We start from the raw sequence: 12,181 nt of genomic DNA, 5'->3' as shown, positions 1-12,181 counted from the left end.
AAACTTCGGGCGAGATTCAGTCAAACCTGTTACAACCTGTTACTACTCATCCACAAGTGCCTTATTGTGAATTGAAACTGGAAACATCTACCAGTTATAGGGAAGTCTACCTGTGGGATATTCCATCAATGTTGCTAAAGGAAAATCCAGGCTTCGTTTTTTATTTTTTATGACACTAAATACAGCAATACTGGTTTGATTGAATATAGCCCCGTGTATATTTACAGTACGGTTAATTTATCAGGAGTTCATGTGTGAGAATGTCAGTGTGAAGGTGTACATATTATAATGGCAGACAACAATCTTACATGATTATGTTTTCTATTGTTTGTATTTTTTTATACATAATGTTTGCTAAAATTGTATATTCAGGTTGCAAAATTAGTAAGAAATGATAGAAGGGAGGCCATAGAGATTTGAACAAATAAAAAATAAAGATTTCTGAATGAAAACTAATACTGTAGAATGACTTTCAGGGTTGTGTTACACACGAGACTCATTTTGTTTTCTATCAGAATTATTTGAATTCAATGTGCAATGTACACTCTCAGAAAAAAAGGTTCAAAATAGATAACCTCTTTCGGCCGAAAAACCCTTTTGGTCTGTAGTGTGATCTGTCATGGTTCAATGCCTTCTAATCCGTTACTTTGATTAAATACACAACACGTTATTGCTGCCTATCCATAGATGATTCTGTTCTGTGTAGAATATACATAATATACATATTATGGAGTTACATCTAATATCCAGCAGGTGGAGTAACTCGACCTCAACATTCAAAACCAAATGCATCATCATTGCAGCACTTGTTGCTTGTCTGGTCAACATCAACAACAGAGGAGGAGCCCAACCTACAAACTTCTCCAGAATAGGATAGTTACTGAAGTTGTGTGGAAATATACCTCTTATTATTTTCAGGTATAAAAATGCACATCTAATAATTAATTAATTAAACCAGTGAAGCATTATAATCTTTATAACCTGCTAACACTGCTATTTAGCAAGCTAACCATCTCCTTGAACGGTTAGCTAGCCTTCAGTGTTAGCCTGTCATACTCGTTTTGAGGAGCACATTTGGTTACCAATGGTTTACCAAGGTACACGTTTAGCTCAAGCCGGCTCTCCAGTTATGCCACTCATTTCATTTGAGTTACTTACTTCCGTATGCATTTAGCATAAAACAAATACAAACTTAAAATAATAATAATAATAATAAATAACTGCAGCATAATTACGTTTTCGCATGAGGTCAGTTTGAAGCTCGCTATTACCGTTACAAATGCGTGATGCCACCAGCTGACCTGATCGAGGTCGAGGAGTTAGAATGTCTCATTTACTCTACTACCTCAGTAACCTGGGGGGGGGGTATTCCATCAACGTCACTAAAGGAAAATCCAGTTGTTGTTTTTTTATAAATCTCGTGAGACATGTCAAAATAAGCCTGTATTTTATGATAAATCTCATGAGACTTGTCAAAATAAGCCTGTATTTTACGATAAATCTCGTGAGACTTGTCAAAATAAGCCTGTATTTTATGATAACTCTTGTGAGACATGTCAAAACAAGCCTATATTTTCCTTTAGTAACGTTGATGGAATACGGTGTACCTCGGTCTGGTCAATCACAGATTATGGCTAATCTGGATGTGGGTTAAAGCCTGCAGCTTTGTCATCTGTCTGCTTCACAACTCGGGGTCATTCACCCAACTAGTCGCAAGGGGAAATGAGGTGCTTGTCATTAACAGTGTTGGTGGTCCACTTTGAGCCAGCAGGAATCACACTTTGGCCCAAGGTGATGCAGGCAGACCCTGACACGGCCAACAACACTCACTTTGAGTAAACTAGTTCAGAATGATGATGTGTTTTTTAAAGCTCAGATTCACACAGCAACGTGCGAGGGTTGACCTATTTTCATACCAGTAAATCAACTCCAGGACTGTCAGCGCTAGCCTGTCATAATGTCATAGCCTGCACTGGGCATAGGCCTACAGTGTATATTCTCTTCGCATATACCTACGTTTCACTAAATAAACTCTCCAGTCACCTGTTAAAAAGGCCAGCAGGCCTGCATATATGCAGTTGTTGCATATGAAATCTGTGGCAAATTGTTTCAGTCAGGTACCAAGTATCATTTGCTTGGTCTAGTCTATGGCCTGGTACGGTCTGTCTATCTGGGGACTGTAATCTCATAACAGGCTAAAGCTGCTTCCCGGGGGGAGGAACGTAGCGGACTAATTGATTGTAGGAGGCTTGACATTTCTGCTGTGATGGAAAGGTGCGTGCGGCCGTGCGCGCATTCGTTCTTTCGTTTCAAAAGCCTTTTTGGACAGATTGTTCAAATTGAGTTTTTGATGAACACCAATGGAGGCTGAAGAGGACAGTGAACATTTGACGGAGTTGCTGTTTTCACATCTCTATTGTAGACTAGGATGAACACAGGCACAAACAGCTGAGGTAGGCTACACCGTTGCTGAGTTTGGTTTTATGCTTGCTAACAGACCTTTTTGCTATGATATTGATTGTGACTGTTATGATTTTACTGTATATTGTTTGTGCCTTGAGAGTATTTTTGTCTTAAGTGGCATAACTAGCTTGAGTCATTATTTGATAACAGATGAGTAGCATTGAGTTTGAACTATGTTCAAAATCATTTAATTAAAGTATACTTAATAAGCATGATTTTTAGCAAGTTACATAAAGTATAGATAATATTATTCAGTATTACTGATAGTGTGTGTAGAAACCATTTGAACCCTGATTCCACCCTACACAGATAACAATGCTGCTTCTGAAGGTGAGTTGCAGCCTGATTGGCTGGGTCTCTCTCTACTGCTCCCTCTGCTACCTGGCCAGCCAGCGAGCCAAAGAGTGGAACTGCAGACTGGTGACTCTGTTCCATGGGATCCTGATCGTGTGTGTGACTGCATACATAGCCTTCATTGATGGCCCCTGGCCCTTCACTAACCCAGGTGAGGGCAGGATGGGTGAGACTCCACAGCACTCCAGGCCCCACCTTAAATACCCCCCCCCCCACACACACACACCATAATACTCCATAACACTCCATAACACTCCAGGCCCCACCTTAAATACCCCCCCCCCCCCACACCTTAATACTCCATAACACTCCAGGCCCCACCTTAAATACCCCCCCCCACACACACTTTAATACTCCATAACACTCCAGGACCCACCTTAAATACCCTCCCCCCACACACACACACACACTTTAATACTCCATAACACTCCAGGCCCCACCTTAAATAACCCCCCCCCCTCCCACACACACACACTTTAATACTCCACAGCACTCCAAGCCCCACCTTAAATCCCACCACCACCACCACCTTAATACTCCACAGCACCAACAAACGCATGTTTTGGTTTGCAAAACATTGATTTTAGAGCACGATAAGCACTCGATGAGCACTCTTCTATGATGTAGAAATACAGAATGTTGTTGTACGGTAACATTGATGCTCTGACCGGGCCTAATCTGTTCTGCTTCAACCACCCCAGGCCTGGAGAACACGCCGTTCCAGACCCTGGCTCTGGTGCTCAGCCTGGGCTACTTCCTCTTCGACATGGGCTGGTGCGTGTACTACCGTGCCGAGGGGCCCGTCATGCTGGCCCACCACACTATGAGCATCCTGGGCATCCTGCTGGCGCTGGGTCTGGGCGAGTCGGGCGCCGAGACGTGCGCGGTGCTCTTCGGCAGCGAGATCACCAACCCCCTGCTGCAGGCCCGCTGGTTCCTCAGGCAGGTGGGCCGCTACGACAGCTTGCTGGGGGACGCGGTGGACCTCCTGTTCATAGCGCTCTTCGCCCTGGTGCGTATCGGCGTGGGCAGCGTGATGCTCTACTGCGAGCTCACCTCCCCCAGGCCCTCCCTGGTCATGAAGGGAGGCGGCCTGGCCATGTACGGCATGGCCTGGGTCTTCATGGTGGACATCGCTAAATTCGCTAGCAGGAAAACCAGGGCCAAGTATAAGAGCTGGCAAGAGTGGCGTGAGCTGGGAGACATGAACGTAAAGACTGAGTGAAGATTTAAGATGGTGGGATTGTTCAACATCATATAGAGCTTTTCGAGCTGGGGCTTTCCTACGTTGAGTCCCCTAATTGGTGCTCAGCTGATGACTTGTGTATTCTAATGTCTTGAATAACCTGGTTGTGGACAATGCAGCTCCTATCTCGCACTGTATGAGAGAGTTAAATGATGGGATTCGTTTTACAGGGCACCTTTACACACCTGTGCCTGTGGCTGTCCATGTTAAATGTCTGTGGTACTGAAGAGGATTGGGTGCTTTGAACTGGAGCACTGCTGTCCTGAAATGAGAACAGAAAGAATGACATCATGTCATCAATGACAGGTTATGTTTATATTTGGTTTGTTATTTAAAGGAGCTACATGTGCCATGTTTACTGCACTACAGCATATAATGGCCTTGAACAATCTGTAAGGATTATGGAACAATAGTGTTTAAAATGTATAGCTCCTCACCAATGTTTCGATTGGCTATGGTATTAGCGTATACATTTCTCCAAAATCATATCTTGTTACAGAAAAAAGCCAATGACAACTATCCGTAGCAAATAATTATGTATTATCATGTCTAGCATGTCATAGTAGCATGTCTCGCGAAACTTATCAAAATAAGCCTAGATTTTCCTTTAGCGAAGTTGATGGAATACCCTTCTCTTGACATGTCAGGATCTTATCTCAATGGTCTGAATAGCCGATTTCATGATGGAAGCTAGCTAATACCAATGCCAATGGCTAGTTTAAACAAACAGCTCATTGTAATTGCAATTTCGACTTGTGGCCATTTGGGAGGTCGTTTAACACATTAAACTATTTGCTAGTCAGACTTCTATGAATTTTGATAATCATAGACATGCAATAGGGTTGTAGACGTATTTTACAATCTGCTTGGAAATGTTTGGACTGTCTGATTATTCACGTAAAAGGGTGTCTTTATGTGCAGATCCTTGTGTCACAGTTTACAAACATGGAATGTTCGATAACCAGTCAAAACAAAGCTAATGCTGACGAATGAACAATTAATGTATGAATTACTGACATTTCCTATCTATCTGGGATGGTAAATTGATAACTTTGATTACCTTGTGTCATCAGTGTTCACAGAACACCGGTTTAGAAATCCTCGATATGGGCGCGTGCACGCAGACATAAAGAGCCCCGAAGAGTCTAACTGTCGAAATGAAGATACTACACTCTGCAGCGGTCCTACTTTTTGCGCAGCACTCCTACTTATTGATCTTTATTTAAGACGTAAAATAAGATGTAAAATAGTGCAATACTGCCGCAATTAACAAGGCGAGGGAAGTGGTTTGGCAATTGCTGACCGATTAAATGCGTAGTCATACTAGCCCCAGTTATTGTTATATGTTCATATTTTAATAAATGAATATTTACTACTGTGGTGATATCAGCAGCAGGGCTCATATTGTCACGATGGCATAGTGGTATTGATTTAGTCATTTTAAGACGGTGGTTCAAATCCCTCTTCTGACACACTTTTTACTGCATTTCGTTGTCTGAATCTAATCTAAAATCTCATCTAAAAAAGTAAGTAGGCTATAAAATGATGACACGATTACAATGGTGTTTGAAGCCTTTCTGAGTAGTAAATTATGTTCTTCTAACTGGACCCTGGATTTGGCATAGATAATTTTTTCTTATGATTACTGATGGATAGATGATTCACTTATATATATATATATATATATATATATATATATATATATATTGTAAATCGATTTGCATGAAGGCTTTGGTTAAATGTAAAAAAAAAGAAAAAACATTAAATTAGTTTCAACTTTCGGACCTCTAGCTGGCTGCCTTAACCCCTGCGCTAACCACACCGCTGTGATGACGGCAATGCAAGTTCATAGACATACCTATTTTGTATATACTTTTTTTATTTATTTATCTTTCTATCTATGTATCTATCTATCTATCTATCACACTTTCAAAATATCAAGTTATCTATCACAGAATCAAACTATCTATCTATCTATCGATCGATCACACTTTCAACATATAAAATTATCTATCTATCACACAGTCAAACTATCTCTCTATCTATCTCGAAAAAGCGGGAACTAATATTTCCTAAAAGACACTTGACGGAACTGTCGTTCGGGATATAGTTTCCGCCTGTGAGACATTTTTGACGCACACATTACCTAAACCAGCCTCTAAACCAGCCTCTAAACCTGCTCGCGACCAGAATTACTCAGAAGGATTGGTTGCATAGCAACCAAGCAGCGAATTATTTGAGCCACATTGATGGAACCGAATGCAAACTGAAATCAGAGTTAATCGCGCTTTTAGGAATCGGCCCCTGTAGTGTTGTGCAACAGTTGCTTTAAACAAGACTTGTTGTACTTTATAACTGCTCGATCACGTCTCTTCACAACTCTGGCTCCCCGCTGGTGGAATGAGCTCTCCACGGCTGTCAGAACGGCAGAGTCACTACCCATCTTCCGTCGTAGACTGAAGACCCATCTCTTCAGGTTACACCTTAACTGCTCCTCCTGAGACATCTTCTGCCCCTCAGCACTACGTCTCCTAAAGACGTCCACTTTCCCCTCTACTGTGTCCCTATTAAGAACTTCTATCGCCCCCTTTGTACTGCTTCTCTGTTCCTCCAGTATTTAAAAAAATAAAAAAAATAAAAGGGTTTTAGAAAAAGGTGGTAGAAGAAGGTTTCTCCTTCTATCAGTGGCCCCGACTAATGTGTTGTTCATTGTTTTCAGCAACTGACATGACACTGACAAGTTCACAAGTTTTCCTTCTATCAATGGCCCAGGGCCTGAGCTAGGGCCTGAGCTAGATTACTGCCACGAATGGTGGTCTGATGATTCACATGCTTAGCATTCAAATGTATTGATTGTAAGTCGCTTTGGAATAAGGCGTCTGCGAAATGCCAAAAATGTAAATGTAAATGATAACATGCACAGGAGTGAGGGGGAATCTTTTACTCTCATGTAAGGGTTGTTATTTATTGCAACGTGATGCAACACTTCAATCGTCCACTAGATGATGTAGTCATCCTGTATTCCTATTTTATGCCACAAGGCCCATCTGATGCAGTTACACAGAGGGAAGTTTCCCAACCTGTTAGATGACCACCAAGTGAATGGTGAGAGTTCAGTCCCTTTGTGTTATTGTTGGCGGTCTTTATCCTGCATCTTATATCTTACATTCACTATAATCAAGACATTTAATGAATGTAAAGGACTACACAACCCAATATAAATCAGTTTAATAGTTCAATATACATCAATATACATCGTTTTATTTTTTTATCATGATGATTTTCAAACCTTTCGTGACCATTTTTGAAAACAAAATATTGTTTTTGTTATTCTACAGTCTAGACTGGTTTGGTTACTTTGCCAAACATACTCATATGTTGGAGTATCTGCTCAAAGATACAGGAGACAGTGGGTTGGAATTCATGACAAACACTACATTTTACATTTTTTGGCATTTAGCAGACACCCTTATCCAAAGTGACTTACAACAAATACATTTGTCTAACTAAGAGAATCAACTATCCATCAGTCATCATAAGAACAATACTAGGACTAGGGGCCATTGAATGAATGAATGAATGAATGAATGAATGAATGAATGAATGGTCTTTATTGTCATTGCTATAGTACAGGTACCAAACAACGAAATTTAGGAGGGGTGGCTCCCCCGGTGCTAGGAAAGAACATTGGCAGTCAATGCTAGAAGAAGGAATAATAATTATTATTTATTTATATTATTATTATAATAATTATTATATTATATTCATTTATTTACAGTAGAGAAACTACTGGGGGGTATTGAGGATGAAGAGGTCTTTAGGAGGGACAGTTAAGATGTAGTCTGAAAAGATGGGTCTTCAATCTTCGGCGGAAGATATGTAGTCACTCTGCAGTCCTAACAGCAGTGGGCAGCTCATTCCACCAGCGGGGCGCCAGGACAGTGAAAAGCTGCGACCAACTGCTGCATCCACCTTGAGCCGCTGTTGCCAGGCGACCAGTCAAGGTGGAAGTGCGGAGCGATCGGGCAGGGGTTTGGAGTGATCGGCAGGGGGAGTGATCGGGCAGGGGTTTGGAGTGATCGGGCAGGGGTTTGGAGTGATCGGGCAGGGGTTTGGAGTGATCGGCCAGGGATTTGGAGTGATCGGGCAGAGGTTTGGAGTGATCGGGCAGGGGTTTGGAGTGATCGGCAGTGGTTTGGGGGCTGCCAATTGCTTGCAAGGAGGGGCTGTTCCTTTTTTCGTCTGGTAGGTGAGCACCAGGGTCTTGAATCCGATACAAGCTGGTACCGGGAGCCAGTGAAGAGTGTGAAAAAGTGGGGTGACATGGGAAAACTTGGGGAGATTCCAATCTCAAAGAGTTGTGCAGCTTCTCTATTGAGGAATGATCGTATCCGTCTGATGTAGAGAAAGAATCTGTCGCTGGAGTGTGCTGTCGCTGTGATGTTCGGCGCACAGGATGAGTGGTTGTCAAGGATCACCCCGATATTCTTGGCTGCCTGGGAGGAGGTCACAGTAGAGTGCTGCTGTGATTGAGAAGTCTTGGAGAGGGCAGGCTTTCTCAGGGAAAAAAAGGCTTTTCTCAGTCTTGTTAAAGTTGAACTTGTGGTGGGCTGACATCCAAGCAGAAAAGTCTGAAAGACACGCAGAGCCACGTGTTGGCACCTGTGAGTCAGAGGTGGGGAAAGAGAGAAAGAGTTGAATGTCATTGCGTAGCAGTGGTAGGAGAAACCATGTGAGGAAATTACAGAGCCAAGAGATTTGGCATAGAGGGAGAACAGTAAGGGCCCTAGGACCGAGCCCTGGGGGACCCCAGTGGTGAGGGCTCATGAAGAGGACAGCGATCCTCTCCACATCACCTGGTAAAGGCAATCGGCCAGGGAGGATCCAAACCAGGAGTGCAGAGCCAGAGATGCACAGTTCTGAGAGAGTGGAGAGAAGGATCGAGTGGTTGACTGTGTTGAAGGCAGCAGACAGGTCCAGAAGAATGAGAACAGAGGAGAGGGAGGAAGCTCAAGTAGAGTGGAGGGCCTCCGTGACAGCAAAAGTGCACTCCAATAAGACATGATGTATGAACATTGTAAATGTTTGGACTAGCTGTAAATTCTCGCAGCCAAAAAATGCCTAACATGATCGTACACCTACCTTGGCTGTAGTTCTTTCACCGCACTCTTTAGGTCCCACGTTCCCTTATTTAGTAGTCATGTTACAGACAACAGCCATGGTGGAAAATCATGCCACTTTGGGTGAAATATCACAGCAGTCACAGTGGTAATACATTTCACACTTAACCACAGCCTTGAATCTAATTAGGCCTACTGCATTTGATTATCACCAGTCAGATCAGACATGGATATTATTATGATCAATAACGTTTGTTTTTTGTAGCACTTTTACTATACTGAAGGTAGACCTGATTCTGGATCAGACACTAAATTACATTGGAGAATGAGGCCCTTGTGTGGAAGAATGAATTCAGAGATGGAAAACTGTGGGGAGGGGGGTCCACAGGGTGCAGTTTTAATCTCACCTTCCATAGAGAACGAACACACACACACACACACACACACACGTCACACACACACACACACACACACACACACACACACACACACACACACACGCACACACCAAAACGGGTTCTGGCGCCTTGATATCACCAACGCACTCCGGTGAGAGATGCCGAGCTCAAAACAGAAAATGGTAACGGCTGTAACTCACTGCATGAGTCCAAGTTATAAACACCATTTATCTCCTTCCAGTGTGCAATACTTGGCCCCTACTATGTTCTCGTCTCCTGTCATTCTCATGAGGTTTACTACTCTGGAATTTTGATCATCGCTGGTGAGCCAGCCATGAGCTAGCTGACATCAAAGGATTGCATAGTTGAACTCGGCAAATTTACAATTTTCTCTCCAATGTTGCAATTCTATGGAAAAAGAAGTAAACTCGCAACAACATTCTAAAAGAAGGAAAACTCTTCACACGCGAGATACGTGTAGTTCTCTGAGTTGCTTTGAAAACGTTCCTGTTGGGACAGAGGAAAGGTGTTTCTGAATGCTCTGTTGGGACAGAGGAAAGGTGTTTTTTCCCCCTTCTTTTTGGGGTGGGGGGGGAAAGCATTTCCTTTTTCCATCCGCACACTATACAGTAAAGACTAGAGGGGGAGAGAGAGGCCTGTGCGAAAGTGAGGATCACTCGTGTAAACTAACGGGAGATTGAACGGGCTGCTGCTACAATGTTGAAATGTTGCGAAAAGGTTTAGAACGGCGGCGACGGATCGCTTTCATTGTTGTTCAAAGTTGAAGAAATTCTTCCGGGCATGAAGGAGGACCAAATCCTTCTGGGATAAGGAGCCAGCCGGGAATGCTACCATGAAAACATTTCGGAAGGAAAAATAAGGGATCCACATCGAGGGAAAGCGAGCTTCATTTGAGAGTACTTAAACCAAGATAAACTATGACAAGGAACCTTCTGAAACATTAAGTGCTATGGTCTTGTCAAGGGATTGGTTAAAGGTCTAACTTATTGCAGTGTTATTTCATGAGGAAACAAATTAACAATAGGTAGCCAGACTGCTAATAGTTCCCCGGTGGTCTATTGACAAAGACGGATGCAGACAGCGGCAAGCGAAGACCAGGCTACAATGTGTTCGCATTTAATGTTTCTCTTGAAGATATTGAGAGTTTAATGTTTAATTTTCTTGACACATTTTATGATACTTGGAGATATCGATGTAAAGTTGCGTTATTTAATGCACGTCCCAGGAATGGTTTTGAAGAAGAATATGTTTACATTTATCTCTGATTTCTTCTCTCTCTGGACACATTTTTTCACACCAGTAGCTGCAATAACACACTAAAAACCAACAAATTCAAGTCTACTCTGTGGAATAATACATCCATTGTCGTGTTTTTAATGGATAACACGAATTTGAGTCGTTGTGGAACGCCCTGGCTGGACGGACATTGAAAGGAAAGACGAAGTCATTTAAAAACACTGGAGAGTTTTGTCATTGTAGTAAAATGCTAGTTGGATAAAATCCGTGGAAAAAGCACATAACGGAAGCCCAATGAGCGGCACACAGTCAACACTCACTGACAGGTAAATGATCATTTGATATATATTATATCAAACTCTCACGATGCTCGAATTGTAGCTGAACTGTTGTGAGCATTCTCAATGGTGTTTCATCCATAATGTGGTAGCATGTGTCTCTCCCTCACCCAGGCTGTGCATTGGTATTCCCACCCAAAATAAATGTAACACATTTTCAAATGAAATGTATACACCACATTTCACTGTGAGCTGATCGGTGTCATGTTTTAGGGAACTGAAAGCTCTTATTTGTTGTTTTGAATGGATCTTTTGACTTGATTAGATACGTCTCATTTGCTCAAGGAGTACTCTGTGAGTTAGGCTAGTCTCCCTCCTTAACACTTCTGAGCAATGTCGTACATAGCAGGGACATAACTGCATGTTATATTCAGCCTAGAAATATCATTCTACGACTGTTTTCCCGTAAAAGTGGATAGCAAAGCACAGGAATGTGAATAGTAAATTGAATGGTGACAGTAGCCTATGCAATGGAGGAAGAGGAATGCCATTGCATTTGTATGACCTGGGATAGAAGTGTTGTGGCCAATGTGATGCGTCAGCTTGTAGGCCTGTGTGTGTTGAAGATGTCAATGTAACATTCAATGGGACTTCCATCTAGCTTGGGGAGGTTGGAAAACAGTCCTCCCATGTTTAGTCTTGCACTAAAGTGCAATAAGTCACCTGTTTATTGAGGAGGAGTTTTGTTTAAGGGAGAAGGCATAACAGGTGCTACTGTGGCAAGAACACAACCAAAATAACATGAAGACTGCAATACTGGTTTGTTGTCATGGGGTTGGTTCAGCAGGGTGGGTTGTGTAGACAGGACTCTTGCATGCGGATTGGTGAGTCATGCAGTTTTGCAATGTTGTGTTATTTTTGTTTGTGCCACATTTGACGTTATAGAACATGAACTATTTTTATAGAACTAAAAAACTTAGTTATAGAACTAAGGCTATTTTTGCCTTTGTGGTGGAATCTAATGGGGTCTTTTTAAAACCTAAAGGCGTTGAATTCTGTCTAAAT

General features: G+C 42.3%; 2 protein-coding genes across 2 annotated transcripts in view; both read left to right on the top strand.

Moving 5' to 3' along the window:
- Positions 1-2,778: 2,778 nt before the first annotated feature.
- On the top strand, positions 2,779-4,042 carry tlcd5b (TLC domain containing 5b; the record flags this gene model as incomplete). Its single annotated transcript, XM_080529329.1, has 2 exons — positions 2,779-2,968; positions 3,519-4,042. 2 exons carry the CDS (start codon positions 2,779-2,781, stop codon positions 4,040-4,042), a joined length of 714 nt encoding a protein of 237 aa, XP_080385455.1.
- Positions 4,043-11,086: 7,044 nt separating this feature from the next.
- Positions 11,087-12,181, top strand: part of arhgef12b (Rho guanine nucleotide exchange factor (GEF) 12b) — a 144,005-nt gene continuing 142,910 nt past the window's right edge. The window contains exon 1 of the mRNA XM_080529328.1: positions 11,087-11,164. Within this exon, the coding sequence (XP_080385454.1) occupies positions 11,133-11,164 (32 nt within the window). The 5' untranslated portion in view covers positions 11,087-11,132. The remainder of the gene's footprint in view (positions 11,165-12,181) is intronic.

Source organism: Nansenia antarctica (assembly GCF_963989245.1).
Source record: "Nansenia antarctica genome assembly, chromosome: 4".
Lineage (NCBI taxonomy): Eukaryota > Metazoa > Chordata > Actinopteri > Argentiniformes > Microstomatidae > Nansenia > Nansenia antarctica.
Note: the sequence above shows the minus strand (reverse complement) of the source record. Positions and strands in the feature narration are given on the sequence as shown.